This window comes from Anomaloglossus baeobatrachus, chromosome 5 (genome assembly GCF_048569485.1).
Source record: "Anomaloglossus baeobatrachus isolate aAnoBae1 chromosome 5, aAnoBae1.hap1, whole genome shotgun sequence".
Taxonomy (NCBI): domain Eukaryota; kingdom Metazoa; phylum Chordata; class Amphibia; order Anura; family Aromobatidae; genus Anomaloglossus; species Anomaloglossus baeobatrachus.
The window spans coordinates 317,044,080-317,061,198 of record NC_134357.1 but is presented as its reverse complement, the minus strand read 5'-3'; the positions used below and the strand labels follow the sequence as shown (position 1 = coordinate 317,061,198).

The window sequence follows — 17,119 nt, the reverse complement described above, 5'->3', positions numbered from 1 at the left end:
GGTTCTCACTGCTTTGCAGGAGACCGGTCTCCATCCGCAGCCCTTTCAGGACCCTGCCGGACGGAGCACTCATCCCTCAGGGACCTGGCCCTGCGTCTCACAAGCTAAGTATTTGAGACGTTATTGCAGGGGGTCCTTTGCATCTTTATTGTTGGGGAGAGTGTGTCAGGTTACTTTGGTGACATTTCCGGCCGGTTCTCTGGTTTTCACCTGAGAACCGCGCCGAGGGTACCTGCTCGCCGGCCGCATTGAAAAATTTAGGCCCCGGCTTCGGCTGCGGCCTACTTTCGTTTTCACTGCCCCTGCATGTCAGTCATGCAGAGGGACAGTGCGGCGCCGCCCACCGGCCGTTCAGCACAGGGGAGGACACTCCTCTCTGAGGAGATGTTTCCCTCCCCTGTATATCTCCTTGGCCCTCCGGTTCCCGCTCTTGGACTAGACCCCGCCCCCCCTCCTCACTCCGGCGCCATTTTATCACCGTTCTCACACTGATCGGCGCTGGCTGCTGCATCTCTGCAACCTGTCTGGGGGTCCGAGCTGTGGGATCCGGAGGGCACACAAAACGGTCTGGTAAGCCACCAGAGGTTGTGGACCTTCTTATACACTCTCTGGGGGTCATTCTGAAGGTCTGTGTTCTTTACAGCAGAGCCTCCACCTCAGCAGCATGTCTCACACTAGGAGCAAGGCTGCAAGGCTGTACTCAATATGCACTGCATGTAAGCTCGTACTGCCTGAACCGAGCACATATCCACATTGTGATGCCTGCTCTAACATGGTGGTGCCTCAGCCTGGAGTCTCCCCAGTGGTCCCTCCGGCTGCTCCGGCCCCGGTGGCTGAACCCCCGGCTTGGGTAGAATCGTTTTCTAAGGCTATCTCCCAGTCCTTTGCCGACTCCATGGGACAGCTGTCCCGGACTCTGCTGACCATGCATCAGCCCCCTTCTCAGGGCGCCTCTGCTGCTCCGGCTCGCTCTGCAGAGCTCACAGAGGATTCTGCATCTGCTCCCAGACCCCGTCCTCCTAAAAGGAGACGCAGGGTCCCCTCTCCTTCCTCGTCCCGCGGCTCCGATTCACGAGCCGACTCGCAGGACGAGGAGGATGTCTTTACTGGGGGCTCGGATGCTACCTCCATGTGCCCCATTGATCTGACCGAGGGTGATGCGGATGTTAGTGATTTGATTGCGTCCATTAATTCTGTACTGGACCTCAATCCGCCAGTATCAGAGGAGCAACCCTCTCTGGCAGAAAAGCACCAGTTTACCTTGCCTAAGAGAACAAGGAGTGTGTTCTTTAACCACTCCAGTTTTCAAGCCACTGTGTCCAAGCCCAGAGCCTGTCCTGACAAACGCTTCCCAAAGCGTGGTTCTGATGACCGTTTTCCTTTTCCACCAGAGGTGGTCAAGGAGTGGGCTCACTCACCTAAGGTAGACCCTCCGGTGTCTAGACTCTCAGCCCGGACAGTTGTATCTGTGGCTGATGGCACCTCACTTAAGGATCCCACTGACCGCCAGGTTGACCTCCTGGCCAAGTCTGTCTATGAGGCGGCAGGGGCCTCGTTCCCCCCATCCTTTGCAGCAGTGTGGGCTCTCAAAGCCATCTCTGCTTCCCTAGAGGAGATGCATTCCCTCACTAGGGACTCTATGCCTGAATTGGTTGCCTTAACTTCCCAGGCTTCAGCCTTTTCAGCCTACGCCATGTCTGCCATGCTGGAGGCTTCTCACCGCACTGCGGTGACCTCCGCTAATTCCCTCACTATCCGCAGGATCTTGTGGCTTCAAGAGTGGAAGGCAGATGCTTCTTCAAAGAAGTACCTTGCTGGGCTCCCATTTGCTGGGTCCAGGCTGTTCGGTGAACAACTGGATGAAATTATTAAGGAGGCTACTGGCGGGAAGAGTAATTTCATGCCACAGACTAAACCCAGGAAACCTGTCCAGGGCAGGAACCAGTCGAGGTTTCGTTCCTTTCGTTCCTCTAACTGGGCGGCCTCTAAGCCCTCGGCCTCGTCCACTAACTCAGCCAAGGACCAGAAGCCCACCTGGCGCAAGAAGCCACGTCCACAAAGGTCCGCAGGAGCTGCTGCCACCAAGGCAGCCTCCTCTTGACTATCTGGCCGAGCCAGCAACGTCCTTGGTCGGTGGCAGGCTCTCCCACTTTGGCGACGTGTGGTTTCAACACGTCTCCGATCAGTGGGTGCGGGATATCATCTCCCACGGCTACAGGATAGAATTCTCTTCCAGCCCACCAAACAGATTCTTTCTGTCAACTCCCCCCTGCTCCAAGGCCGCCGCCTTCTCTCAGGCCGTGACATCCTTGCAGGCCAACGGAGTAATTGTACCGGTTCCCGCCAGGGAACGGTTCAGAGGTTTTTACTCAAATCTCTTCCTAGTCCCCAAAAAGGACGGTTCCTTCCGGCCCATCCTGGATCTCAAGCTTCTCAACAAGCATGTTCAGGTGCGGCATTTTCGCATGGAGTCTCTGCGATCAGTCATTGCCTCAATGACCCAAGGAGATTTCTTGGCATCCATCGACATCAGAGATGCCTATCTGCATGTGCCAATTGCAGTTTCACACCAGCGTTGGCTACGTTTTGCAATCGGAGAGGAACATTTCCAATTCGTGGCTCTCCCCTTCGGGTTAGCCACGGCCCCTCGAGTATTTACCAAGGTCATGGCAGCAGTGGTTGCGGTTCTGCACCTCCAGGGGTTGGCAGTGATTCCTTACCTGGACGACCTTCTAGTCAAGGCTTCATCCAGTGCAGACTGTCAGCGGAGTGTCTCGCTCACTCTCACCACGCTTGTTCAATTCGGGTGGCTTGTCAATCTGCCCAAGTCCACTCTGACCCCGACCCAAAAACTTACGTACCTAGGGATGCAATTCGAGACTCTGCCGGCACTTGTGAAGCTGCCCTTAGTCAAACAGCAGTCCCTCCATCTGGCGGTGCGCTCTCTGTTGAGGCCCCGCCGTCATTCCATCAGGCACCTCATGCAGGTGCTGGGTCAGATGGTGGCGTCAATGGAAGCGGTTCCCTTTGCCCAGTTCCATCTGCGCCCTCTGCAGCTGGACATTCTCCGCTGTTGGGACAAGCGGACTTCCTCCTTGCACAGGTTAGTGGCTCTGTCGCCACAGACCAGGAGCTCTCTTCAGTGGTGGCTTCGGCCCCTCTCTCTGTCTCAGGGACGCTCCTTCCTGATCCCGTCCTGGGTGATCCTCACCACGGATGCCAGTCTATCCGGCTGGGGAGCAGTATTTCTCCACCACCGAGCACAGGGCACTTGGACTCCGTCCGAATCAGCCCTCTCGATCAATGTGCTGGAAATCACAGCTGTGCTCCTAGCTCTCGTAGCCTTTCACCACCTGTTGGCGGGCAAGCACATTCGAGTCCAGTCAGACAACGCGACAGCAGTTGCCTACATCAATCACCAGGGCGGGACTCGCAGCCGCCTGGCAATGTTGGAGGTTCAACGCATCCTTCAGTGGACGGAGGACTCCAAGTCCACCATATCCGCAGTCCACATCCCAGGCATAGAAAACTGGGAGGCAGATTATCTCAGCCGTCAAACCGTGGACAGCGGCGAGTGGGCTCTGCATCCGGCAGTGTTCCGGTTGATCTGCCGCAAGTGGGGCACTCCGGAAGTGGATCTAATGGCATCCCGGCACAACAACAAGGTCCCGGTTTACGTGGCTCGCTCCCACGATCCTCAGGCCTTTGCAGCGGACGCGCTGGTTCAGGATTGGTCCCAGTTCCGTCTGTCTTACGTGTTTCCCCCTCTAGCTCTCTTGCCCAGAGTCCTGCGCAAGATCAGAATGGAGGGCCGTCGGGTCATACTCATTGCTCCAGACTGGCCCAGGCGGGCTTGGTACCCAGACCTGCTCCGTCTGTCCGTAGAGGTGCCGTGGCATCTCCCGGACCGCCCAGACCTTCTCTCACAAGGTCCGTTTTTCCGCCAGAATTCTGCAGCTCTCAGATTGACGGCGTGGCTCTTGAGTCCTGGATCCTGACTGCTTCCGGCATTCCTCCTGAAGTCATCTCCACTATGACTCAGGCTCAGAAGTCTTCCTCGGCCAGGATTTACCACAGGACTTGGATAATTTTCCTGTCCTGGTGTCGTTCTTCCGGGCACGTCCCTTGGCCTTTTTCCTTGCCGACCATCCTGTCCTTTCTACAGTCCGGTCTGCAGCTAGGACTATCCCTCAATTCCCTTAAGGGACAGGTCTCGGCTCTGTCAGTGTTGTTCCAGCGGCGTATCGCCCGACTGGCCCAAGTGCGCACCTTCATGCAGGGCGCATCTCACATCATTCCACCTTACCGGCGGCCTTTGGATCCCTGGGACCTTAATCTGGTCCTCACGGCCTTACAGAAACCCCCCTTTGAGCCTCTTAGGGAGGTTTCTTTGTTTCGACTTTCACAGAAAGTCGTCTTTCTGGTGGCCATAACTTCTCTCAGGAGAGTCTCTGATTTGGCTGCACTCTCTTCGGAGTCACCTTTTTTGGTTTTTCACCAAGACAAGGTGGTTCTCCGTCCGACTCCGGACTTTCTCCCTAAGGTGGTGTCTCCTTTCCACCTTAACCAGGACATTTCATTGCCTTCCTTTTGTCCGGCCCCTGTGCATCGCTTTGAGAAAGCGTTGCATACTTTAGATCTGGTGCGGGCGCTCCGGATCTATGTGTCACGCACCGCTGTTCTTAGGCGGTGCACCTCTCTTTTTGTGCTGACCACAGGTCAGCGCAAGGGTCTCTCGGCTTCTAAACCGACCCTAGCTCGTTGGATTAGGTCGGCCATATCCGATGCCTACCAGTGTACTCAGGTGCCTCCCCCGCCGGGGATCAAGGCGCACTCGACCAGAGCTGTCGGTGCCTCTTGGGCTTTCAGGCACCAGGCTACGGCTCAGCAGGTCTGTCAGGCTGCCACTTGGTCTAGTCTGCACACCTTTTCGAAGCACTACCAAGTGCATGCTCATGCTTCGGCAGATCCGAGCTTGGGGAGACGCATCCTTCAGGCGGCTGTCGCCCATTTGTGAAGTTAGGTTTTGCCTACTTCTCAGTTTTCTGTTTATTTCCCACCCATGGACAGCTTTGAGACGTCCCATGGTCTGGGTCTCCCATAAGGAACGATGAAGAAAAAGAGAATTTTGTTTACTTACCGTAAATTCTTTTTCTTATAGTTCCGACATGGGAGACCCAGCACCCTCCATGTTGCCTGTTGGCAGTTTTCTTGTTCCGTGTGTTTTCACCGGCTGTTGTTGTAGACAGAGGTTCCGGTTGTTCCGGGTTTTGCTCTATCTCTACTTGTGGGTGGATGTCCTCCTTCAGCTTTTGCACTAAACTGGCTAGATTTGGTTATCCAGGGGGTGTATATGCTCGGAGGGAGGAGCTACACTTTTTAGTGTAGTACTTTGTGTGTCCTCCGGAGGCAGAAGCTATACACCCATGGTCTTGGTCTCCCATGTCGGAACTATAAGAAAAAGAATTTACGGTAAGTAAACAAAATTCTCTTTTTTCAGGGGAGGGCTTATATTTAAGCCTTACGCCGAAAATGCTGAAAACTCCTAGGGCTTATTTTTGGGGAGGTCTTATTTTTTGGAAAAACAGGGTAAATTGGCAGATTTGTGAAAATTGTGTAGTAAATTGTTTTGTTCATTATATTTTCTTACTCTTGTCGAGATGAAAAATTTGGCACTAAATCAAAACTTTAGTGGAATTTTTTTTTTCTTCATCGTTCCTTATGGGAGACCCAGACCATGGGTGTATAGCTTCTGCCTCCGGAGGACACACAAAGTACTACACTAAAAAGTGTAGCTCCTCCCTCCGAGCATATACAGTCCTTGGATAACCAAATATAGCCAGTTCAATGCTTTGTGTTCAGGAGGTCACACATCCACACATGCATTCTCTTTTTGATTTTTCATTTTTGATTTTAAAGAATTGGAAGAAAAGCGGGTCCAATCTGGACTCCCGGCATGTCCCTTCTCACCCCACTGTGTCGGCGGTGCTGTTAAGGTTGATTTTACAAAGCTGGAGCCTGACATGCCGCGCTCCTTTACCATCCCTCGGGCTCTGGCTTGAAGTGGGAGCCATCACGGTTCTCACTGCTTTGCAGGAGACCGGTCTCCATCCGCAGCCCTTTCAGGACCCTGCCGGACGGAGCGCTCATCCCTCAGGGACCTGGCCCTGCGTCTCATAAGCTAAGTATTGAGACGTTATTGAGGGGTCCCTGGTACATTTATTGTGGGGAGAGTGTGTTATTTACTTTGCTGTAATTTCCGGCCGGTTCTCTGGTTTTTTCCTGAGAACCGCGCCGAGGGTGCCTGCTTGTCGGCCGCATGGAAAAATTTAGGCCCCGGCTTCGGCTGCGGCCTACTTTCGGTTTCACTGCCCCTGCATGTCAGTCATGCAGGGGAACAGTGCGGCGCCGCCCACCGGCCGTTCAGCATAGGGGAGGACACTCCTCTCTGAGGAGATGTTTCCCTCCCCTGTATTTCTCCTTGACCCTCCGGTTCCCGCTCTTGGACTAAACCCCGCCTCCCCCCCTCTCTCCGGCGCCATTTTATCAGCGTTCTTACACTGATCGGCGCTGGCTGCTGCAGCTCTGCAATCTGTCTGGGGGTCCAAGCTGTGGAATCCGGAGGGCACACAAAACTGTTTGGTAAGCCACAACCTCTGGTTGTGGACTTTTTTATACACTCTCTGTGGGTCATTCTGAAGGAGTGTGTTCTTTACTGCAAAGAGCCTCCACCTCAGCAGCATGTCTGTCACTAGGAGCAAGGCTGCAAGGCTGTACGCAATATGCACTGCATGTAAGCTCATACTGCCTGAACCGAGTACATATCCACATTGTGATGCCTGCTCTAACATGGTGGTGCCTCAGCCTGGAGTCTCCCCAGGGGTCCCTCCGGCTGCTCCAGCCCCGGTGGCTGAACCCCCGGCTTGGGTAGCATCGTTTTCTAATGCTATCTCCCAGTCCTTTGCCGACTCCATGGGACAGCTGTCCCGGACTCTGCTGACCATGCATCAGCCCCCTTCTCAGGGCGCCTCTGCTGCTCCGACTCGCTCTGCAGAGCTCACAGAGGATTTTTCATCTGTTCCCAGACCCCGTCCTCCTAAACGGAGACGCAGGGACTCTTCTCCTTCCTCGTCCCACGGCTCTGATTCACGAGCTGAATCGCAGGGCGAGGAGGATGCCTTTACTGTGGGCTCAGACGCTACCTCTATGTACCCCATTGATCTAACCGAAGGTGATGCAGATGTTAGTGATTTGATTGCGTCCATTAATTCCGTACTGGACCTCAATCCCCCTGTGTCAGAGGATCAAGCCTCTCTGGTAGAAAAACACCAGTTTACCTCACCTAAGAGAGCAAGGAGTATGTTTTTTAACCACTCCAGTTTTCAGGCCACTGTGACCAAGCCCAGGGCCTGTCCTGACAAACGCTTTCCAAAGCGCAGTTCTGATGACCATTTTCCCTTTCCATCAGAGGTGGTCAAGGAGTGGGCTCATTCACCAAAGGTAGATCCTCCGGTGTCTAGAATCTCAGCCCGGACAGTTGTATCTGTGGCGGATGGCACCTCACTTAAGGATTCCACTGACCGCCAGGTTGACCTTCTGGCCAAATCTGTTTATGAAGCGGCCGGGGCCTCGTTCTCCCCGTCTTTTGCAGCAGTGTGGGCTCTTAAGGCCGTCTCTGCTTCTCTGGCGGAGATGCATTCCCTCACCTGGGACTCTATGCCCGAAATGATTGCCTTAACTTCCCAGGCTTCGGCTTTTTCATCCTATGCCATGTCTGCCATTCCGGAGGCTTCTCACCGCACGGCGGTGGCTTCCGCTAATTCCCTCGCGATCCGCAGGATCTTGTGGCTTCGAGAGTGGAAAGCAGACGCTTCTTCCAAGAAGTATCTTGCTGGGCTCCCTTTTGCTGGGTCCCGGCTGTTCGGTGAACAACTGGATGAAATTATTAAGGAGGCTACTGGCGGGAAGAGTACTTCCTTGCCACAAACTAAAACCAGGAAACCTGTCCAGGGCAGGAACCAGTCGAGGTTTCATTCCTTTCGTTCCTCTAACTGGTCATCCTCTAAGCCCTCAGCCTCGTCCACTAACTCAGCCAAGGATCGGAAACCCAGCTGGCGCACGAAGCCGCGTCCACAGAAGAACGGAGGAGCCGCTGCCACTAAGGCAGCCTCCTCTTGACTATCTGGCCGCGCCAGCAACGTCCTTGGTCGGTGGCAGGCTCTCCCACTTTGGCGACGTGTGGTTTCAACACGTCTCCGATCAGTGGGTGCGGGATATCATCTCCCACGGCTACAGGATAGAATTCTCTTCCAGCCCACCAAACAGATTTTTTCTGTCCACTCCTCCCTGCTCCAAGGCCGCCGCCTTCTCTCAGGCCGTGGCATCCTTGCAGGCCAACGGAGTAATTGTACCGGTTCCCGCCCGGGAACGGTTCAGAGGTTTCTACTCAAATCTCTTCCTAGTCCCCAAGAAGGACGGTTCCTTCCGGTCCATCCTGGATCTCAAGCTTCTCAACAAGCATGTTCAGGTGCGGCACTTTCGCATGGAATCTCTGCGATCAGTCATTGCCTCAATGACCCAAGGAGATTTTCTTGCATCCATCGACATCAGAGATGCCTATTTGCATGTGCCAATTGCAGTTTCACACCAGCGTTGGCTACGTTTTGCAATCGGAGAGGAACATTTCCAATTCGTGGCTCTCCCCTTCGGGTTAGCCACGGCCCCTCGAGTATTCACCAAGGTCATGGCAGCAGTGGTTGCGGTTCTGCACCTCCAGGGGTTGGCAGTGATTCCTTACCTGGACGACCTTCTAGTCAAGGCTTCATCCAGTGCAGACTGTCAGCGGAGTGTCTCGCTCACTCTCGCCACGCTTGTTCAATTCGGGTGGCTTGTCAATCTGCCCAAGTCCACTCTGACCCCGACCCAGAAACTTACGTACCTAGGGATGCAATTCGAGACTCTGCCGGCACTTGTGAAGCTGCCCTTAGTCAAACAGCAGTCCCTTCATCTGGCGCTGCGCTCTCTGTTGAGGCCCCGCCGTCATTCCATCAGGCACCTCATGCAGGTGCTGAGTCAGATGGTGGCATCAATGGAAGCGGTTCCCTTTGCCCAGTTCCATCTGCGTCCTCTGCAGCTGGACATTCTCCGCTGTTGGGACAAGCGGACCTCTTCCTTGCACAGGTTAGTGGCTCTGTCGCCACAGACCAGGAGCTCTCTTCAGTGGTGGCTTCGGCCCCTCTCTCTATCCCAGGGACGCTCCTTTCTGATTCCGTCCTGGGTGATTCTCACCACGGATGCCAGTCTATCCGGCTGGGGAGCAGTGTTTCTCCACCACCGAGCACAGGGCACTTGGACTCCGTCCGAATCAGCCCTCTCGATCAATGTGCTGGAAATCAGAGCGGTGCTCCTAGCTCTCGTAGCCTTTCACCACCTGTTGGCGGGCAAGCACATTCGAGTCCAGTCAGACAACGCGACAGCAGTTGCCTACATCAATCACCAGGGCGGGACTCGCAGCCGCCTAGCAATGTTGGAGGTTCAACGTATCCTTCAGTGGACGGAGGACTCCAAGTCCACCATATCCGCAGTCCACATCCCAGGCGTAGAAAACTGGGAGGCAGATTATCTCAGCCGTCAAACCGTGGACAGCGGCGAGTGGGCCCTGCATCCAGCAGTGTTCCGGTCAATCTGCCGCAAGTGGGGCACTCCGGAAGTGGATCTCATGGCATCCCGGCACAACAACAAGGTCCCGGTTTACGTGGCTCGCTCCCACGATCCTCAGGCCTTGGCAGCGGACGCGCTGGTTCAGGATTGGTCCCAGTTCCGTCTGGCCTACGTGTTTCCCCCTCTAGCTCTCTTGCCCAGAGTCCTGCGCAAGATCAGAATGGAGGGCCGTCGGGTCATAATCATTGCTCCAGACTGGCCCAGGCGAGCTTGGTACCCAGACCTGCTCCGTCTGTCCGTAGAGGTGCCGTGGCATCTCCCGGATCGCCCAGACCTTCTCTCACAAGGTCCGTTTTTCCGCCAGAATTCTGCGGCTCTCAGATTGACGGCGTGGCTCTTGAGTCCTGGATCTTGACGGCTTCAGGCATTCCTTCCGAGGTCATCTCCACTATGACTCAGGCTCGGACGTCTTCCTCGGCCAGGATTTACCACAGGACTTGGAGAATTTTCCTGTCCTGGTGTCGCTCTTCCGGCCATGCTCCTTGGCCTTTTTCCTTGCCGACCATCCAGTCCGGTCTGCAGCTAGGACTGTCCCTCAATTCCCTCAAGGGACAGGTCTCGGCTCTGTCAGTGTTGTTCCAGCGGCGTATCGCCCGACTGGCCCAGGTGCGCACCTTCATGCAGGGCGCATCTCACATCATTCCTCCTTATCGGCGGCCTTTGGATCCCTGGGACCTTAATCTGGTCCTCACGGCCTTACAGAAACCCCCCTTTGAGCCTCTTAGGGAAGTTTCTTTGTTTCGATTTTCACAGAAAGTGGTCTTTCTAGTGGCCATAACTTCTCTCAGGAGAGTCTCTGATTTGGCTGCGCTCTCTTCGGAGTCACCCTTTTTGGTTTTTCACCAAGACAAGGTGGTTCTCCATCCGACTCCGGACTTTCTCCCTAAGGTGGTGTCTCCTTTCCACCTTAACCAGGACATTTCATTGCCTTCCCTTTGTCCGGCTCCTGTGCATCGCTTTGAGAAAGCGTTGCATACTCTGGATCTGGTGCGGGCGCTCCGGATCTATGTGTCACGCACCGCTGCTCTTAGGCGGTGCACTTCTCTTTTTGTGCTAACAACGGGTCAGCGCAAGGGTCTCTCGGCTTCTAAACCGACCCTAGCTTGTTGGATTATGTCGGCCATATCCGATGCCTACCAATGTACTCAGGTACCTCCCCCACCGGGGATTAAGGCGCACTCGACCAGAGCTGTCAGTGCCTCTTGGGCTTTCAGGCACCAGGCTACGGCTCAGCAGGTCTGTCAGGCTGCCACTTGGTCTAGTCTGCACACCTTTTCGAAGCACTACCAAGTGCATGCTCATGCTTCGGCAGATGCGAGCTTGGGCAGACGCATCCTTCAGGCAGCTGTCGCCCATTTGTGAAGTTAGGTTTTGCCTACTTCTCAGATTTCTGTTTATTCCCACCCATGGACTGCTTTGAGACGTCCCATGGTCTGGGTCTCCCATAAGGAACGATGAAGAAAAAGAGAATTTTGTTTACTTACCGTAAATTCTTTTTCTTATAGTTCCGACATGGGAGACCCAGCACCCTCCCTGTTGCCTGTTGGCAGTTCTTGTTCCGTGTGTTTTCACCGGCTGTTGTTGTAGACAGAGGTTCCGGTTATTCCGGGTTTTCCTCTATCTCTACTTGTGGGTGGATGTCCTCCTTCAGCTTTTGCACTAAACTGGCTATATTTGGTTATCCAAGGAGTGTATATGCTCGGAGGGAGGAGCTACACTTTTTAGTGTAGTACTTTGTGTGTCCTCCGGAGGCAGAAGCTATACACCCATGGTCTGGGTCTCCCATGTTGGAACTATAAGAAAAAGAATTTACGGTAAGTAAACAAAATTCTCTTTATTCCGCAATGTGTTAATTTTTCTAAAGCATCTGGAGGATTAAAAATATACCCAATTATTGTTTTGAGTACTTGGATGGTGTAGTTTTTAATGGGGTCAAAATCACTTCTAAAGTAAAATGGTGTCTAAAAAATAGTTTTTGGAAACCCTTCCACCTTTTGTGTATATGGTGAGTTTTTTAACCTCAGTATTTGTAGCTAAAACCAAGAGTAAAACAAGCAGAGGAAAAGTATAATAGAAACACGTCATAACTTCTGCATTTATTACCAACTCCTGGTTTTGGCTACACATACTGAGGTAAAAAACTCACCAAATAGTCAGTGTGTGCACGTGGCTTAAAAGGATGTTTGAAACATGATGCTGACATGAAGTAAATTCTGTTTATTAAGTTTTTTGTGTGGTATGACTCTGGTTTAAGGGCATACAAATTAAATGTTTGAAAGTTGCTAAGTTTTCAAAATTTTCAGCAAATTTTAGACGTTTTCATGATTAAGACCTAAGCCACACGGCTAAGCCACACGGCATGAAAATCGGTGCTAGTGGAGTGCGATAAAACATCGCATTCCACTCGGACCAATATTAGCCTATGTGCCAGCACACATGTGCAATTATTTTCTCAGCCCTAATCGGACCGAGAAAACAATCGCAGCTTGCTGCGGGTGCAATGCGATCCTGGTTTCTCTCGCACCCATTCAACTCTATGGGGCAAGAGAAAAATTGCACTACACTCGCAGTACAATAGCCGGCTACGGAGGAGAGAGGGAGAGAAATCCCTCCCTCACCTCCGCAGCGCCGGCCCTCCCCTCCTCAGTGCCGGCCCTCCCCTCCTCAGAGCAGGCCCGCCCCTCCTCAGTGCCGGCCCGCCCCCCGCAGCTGAGGTCCGCTCACACAATCAGACCTCAGTCGCAGGGACACTCGCATGACACTCGGCTCTGCTGTACTGCCAGCGTGAGCCCAGTGTCATGCAAGGGGATTGCAGTAATCGCCATGTGGCCCCAGCCTAAATGTAAAATACATGAACCTAAATTTACCACTAACGTAAAGTACAATGTGTCACAAAAAAAAATATATGCAAGAATCATTGGAATATATAGAAACATTTTAGCGTTCGTACCACAGAAAGTGGCACATTTATCAGATATGAAAAATTGTGCTTGGTCACGAAGGCCAAAAATAGCTGAGTATGGAAGGGGTTAAAGTGTAGTTCCAGCTAAAGCAGAATTTTCCATCCTTAGTGGCCTGGCATGTAAATGGGCCTATTGGCCTTCTATTCAGGGGCTATCATAAATGGGCAATCTTGTGATTTCTTGCGTAAATGTGTTATATTACTAATGTAACTTGAAATTACAATGATATCTGCTTGTTATACTGCACAGCCCTCCACCTCTGTAGATCCCAAACCTCCACGGAAAGAGAACATATCTCCGTCACCACGGAAAAAGAACCCGTCTCCATCACCACGTGGACATCTGGTGAACAGCGCTAGGTCTGTTCAGTCTGGGACATCTTTGATAGAAGGAGACTCGTCTTCACAGGAGGTCTGGAAAATATTGGATATGGGGTCAAGTCCATCACTCATAAGTTCCCAAGATGATGCTCCAATAGGTGAGGCTGAAGTGACAAATGGTTGATATTTTAGGAAGAAATGCTGTTTTAAAATACCACTTTTTAGTTTAATTTCACCAATGCATGGGTATCACTAATCCATCCTCCCTGCCTGTAGTAAAATACTTACAGGTCGCCCTCATCTGCTGCTCCCAACACCGCTCAGGTCCTATTCTGCACCATGTGACTTGAGTTGTAACTCCAGTGTTTGCGGTGTGGACTGGAAGTCACTTCTCAATGTAAGTCTTTCTGACTCAGAATGAGGCTCTCATAGACTTACACACATGGACCAAATTGTTGGTACGTACCCTTCCATTTATTTAAGAAAAACCCACAATAATACACTAAAAGATAGTAATTGTTAGCCGTAGCTTCCAGACAGTCCGATCTGTAGTCAAGAAATGGCGGAGAATGTCCAGAGCAGCGCTGGAATCAGTAGAAGGACACCAGAAAGTATTTTACTGCACATGTGAACACTCAATACTGATACCTAGCCCATAGTGGTACTTTGTGTTCTGTTAGTCGTTTTGTTTTTTCACTTGCTGAACTGATATTACACAATTATCTGTTTTTCTCTGGAATAATGCTGGGCACCTATATTTAACCATTCTACAAGGGTTAAAAGGGTTGTATCTTTACCCAAAACTTTATGTGATGTGTTCAGTGACATAAAAAAAAAACACATTGCATATTACTTACCCTCCCCAGGTCCAGTGCAGAGTTTCTCCAACACTACTCCATTCACCGCTGTATGGCTGCAGAGGTAAAATCACATCAACAGTGCTGCCACTAGTCGGTTAGCTCAGTGACTTGTACTGCACAGGTCAGAGCCGCTGAGCTTAGTGATTGACAGCAGCGCTGGAAATGTGATGTCACCTCTGTAGCCAAACAGCAGAGATGGGGGGTGAACATGCAGTCCTGGATCAGTTTGGTTTTTTTCTGGATGTAAATTGGACTTTTTTTATACACTTGTCCGAACTTAGACACTCATACATTTACTATTAGGCTATGTGCGCAATAGCATTAGTTGATCTTGGGTTCACATTCTTGCAACATATGTATGTTAATATCAGTACGATAGGCAAGAACCCTGCACACTGGCGATGAATGGCAAGGATATACAGTAGGTACGAAAGTATTCAGACCCCTTTAAATTTTTCTCTCTTTATTTCACTGCAGACATTTGGTAAATTCAAAAAAGTTCATTTTTTTCTCATTAACCCCTTCATGACCGGCCGATTTTTCGCTTTCCGTTTTTTTTTTTCACCATTCTTTTTCTGAGAGACGTAACTTTCTTCATCGTTCCTTATGGGAGACCCAGACCATGGGTGTATAGCTTCTGCCTCCGGAGGACACACAAAGTACTACACTAAAAAGTGTAGCTCCTCCCTCCTAGCATATACACCCCCTGGATAACCAAATATAGCCAGTTCAATGCTTTGTTCCACATTCATGCATTTTCATCTGATTTTCATTTTAAAGAGTTTGAAGAAAAGCGTGTCCAAGCCTGGACTCCCAGCATGTCCCTTCTCACCCCACTGTGTCGGCGGTGTTGTTAAGGTTGATTTCAAGGCTGGAGCCTTACATGCCGCGCTCCTTCACCATCCCTCGGGCTCTGGCTTGAAGTGGGAGCCAGCACGGTTCTCACTGCTTTGCAGGAGACCGGTCTCCATCCGCAGCCCTTTCAGGATCCTGCCGGACGGAGCACTCATCCCTCAGGGACCTGGCCCTGCGTCTCACAAGCTAAGTATTGAGACGTTATTGTCAGGGGGGTCCCTTGCACTTTAATGTTGGGGAGAGTGTGTTATGTAACCTTTGTGACATTTCCGGCCGGTTCTCCGGTTTTCACCAGAGAACCGCGCCGAGGGTGCCTGAGCGCTGGCCGCTTTGTAAACTTTAGGCCCCGGCTTCGGCTGCGGCCTACTTTCGTTTTCACTGCCCCTGCATGTCAGTCATGCAGAGGGACAGTGCAGCGCCGCCCACCGGCCGTTCAGCACAGGGGAGGACACTCCTCTCTGAGGAGATGTTCCCCTCCCCTGTATATCCCCTTGGCCCTCCGGTTCCCGCTCTTGGACTAGGTCCCGCCCCCCCTCCTCACTCCGGCGCCATTTTATCAGCGTTCTCACACTGATCGGCGCTGGCTGCTGCATCTCTGCAACCTGTCTGGGGGTCCGAGCTGTGGAATCCGGTAGGGCACACAAAACGGTCTGGTAAGCCACAACCTCTGGTTTGTGGACTTTCTTATACACTCTCTGGGGGTCATTCTGAAGGAGTGTATTCTTTACTGCAGAGTCTCCACCTCAGCAGCATGTCTCACACTAGGAGCAAGGCTGTACTCAATATGCACTGCATGTAAGCTCGTACTGCCTGAACCGAGCACATATCCTCATTGTGATGCCTGCTCTAACATGGTGGTGCCTCAGCCTGGAGTCTCCCCAGTGGTCCCTCCGGCTGCTCCGGCCCCGGTGGCTGAACCCCCGGCTTGGGTAGAATTGTTTTCTAAGTCTATCTCCCAGTCCTTTGCCAAATCCATGGGACAGCTGTCCCGGACTCTGCTGAGCATGCATCAGCCCCCTTCTCAAGGCGCCTCTGCTGCTTCGGCTCGCTCTGCAGAGCTCACAGAGGATTCTTCATCTGCTCCCAGACCCCGTCCTCCTAAAAGGAGACGCAGGGTCCCCTCTCCTTCCTCGTCCCGCGGCTCCGATTCACGAGCCGACTCGCAGGACGAGGAGGATATCTTTACTGGGGGCTCGGACGCTACCTCCATGTGCCCCATTGATCTGACCGAGGGTGATGCAGATGTGAGTGATTTGATTGCGTCCATTAATTCTGTACTGGACCTCAAGCCGCCAGTATCAGAGGAGCAACCCTCTCTGGCAGAAAAGCACCAGTTTACCTTGCCTAAGAGAACAAGGAGTGTGTTCTTTAACCACTCCAGTTTTCAAGCCACTGTGTCCAAGCCCAGAGCCTGTCCTGACAAACGCTTCCCAAAGCGTGGTTCTGATGACCGTTATCTTTTTCCACCAGAGGTGGTCAAGGAGTGGGCTCACTCACCAAAGGTAGACCCTCCGGTGTCTAGACTCTCAGCCTGGACAGTTGTATCTTTGGCTGATGGCACCTCACTTAAGGATCCCACTGACCGTCAGGTTGACCTCCTGGCCAAGTCTGTCTATGAGGCGGCATGGGCCTCGTTCTCCCCATCCTTTGCAGCAGTGTGGGCTCTCAAAGCCATCTCTGCTTCCCTAGAGGAGATGCATTCCCTCACTAGGGACTCTATACCTGAATTGGTTACCTTAACTTCCCAGGCTTCAGCCTTTTCAGCCTACGCCATGTCTGCCATGCTGGAGGCCTCTCTCCGCACTGCGGTGGCCTCCGCTAATTCCCTCGCTATCCACAGGATATTGTGCCTTCGACAGTGGAGGGCAGATGCTTCCTCAAAGAAGTACCTTGCTGGGCTCCCATTTGCTGGGTCCAGGCTGTTCGGTGAACAACTGGATGAAATAATTAAGGAGGCTACTGGCGGGAAGAGTACTTCCTTGCCACAGACTAAAACCAGGAAACCTGTCCAGGGCAGGAACCAGTCGAGGTTTCGTTCCTTTCGTTCCTCTAACTGGTCGTCCTCTAAGCCCTCGGCCTCGTCCACTAACTCAGCCAAGGACCAGAAGCCCACCTGGCGCAAGAAGCCGCGTCCACAAAAGTCCGCAGGAGCTGCTGCCACCAAGGCAGCCTCCTCTTGACTATCTGGCCGAGCCAGCAACGTCCTTGGTCGGTGGCAGGCTCTCCCACTTTGGCGACGTGTGGTTTCAACACGTCTCCGATCAGTGGGTGCGGGATATCATCTCCCACGGCTACAGGATAGAATTCTCTTCCAGCCCTCCAAACAGATTTTTTCTGTAAACTCCCCCCTGCTCCAAGGCCGCCGCCTTCTCTCAGGCCGTGGCATCCTTGCAGGCCAACG

General features: G+C 52.5%; 1 protein-coding gene across 2 annotated transcripts in view; it reads left to right on the top strand.

Annotated features, from left to right (window-relative positions):
- CCDC57 (coiled-coil domain containing 57) overlaps positions 1-17,119 on the top strand; it is a 248,805-nt gene that overhangs the window by 218,889 nt on the left and 12,797 nt on the right. For both annotated transcript variants that reach the window (XM_075349739.1, XM_075349738.1), the window contains exon 19: positions 12,933-13,161. In XM_075349739.1, coding sequence (XP_075205854.1) covers positions 12,933-13,161 — 229 coding nt within the window. The remainder of the gene's footprint in view (positions 1-12,932; positions 13,162-17,119) is intronic.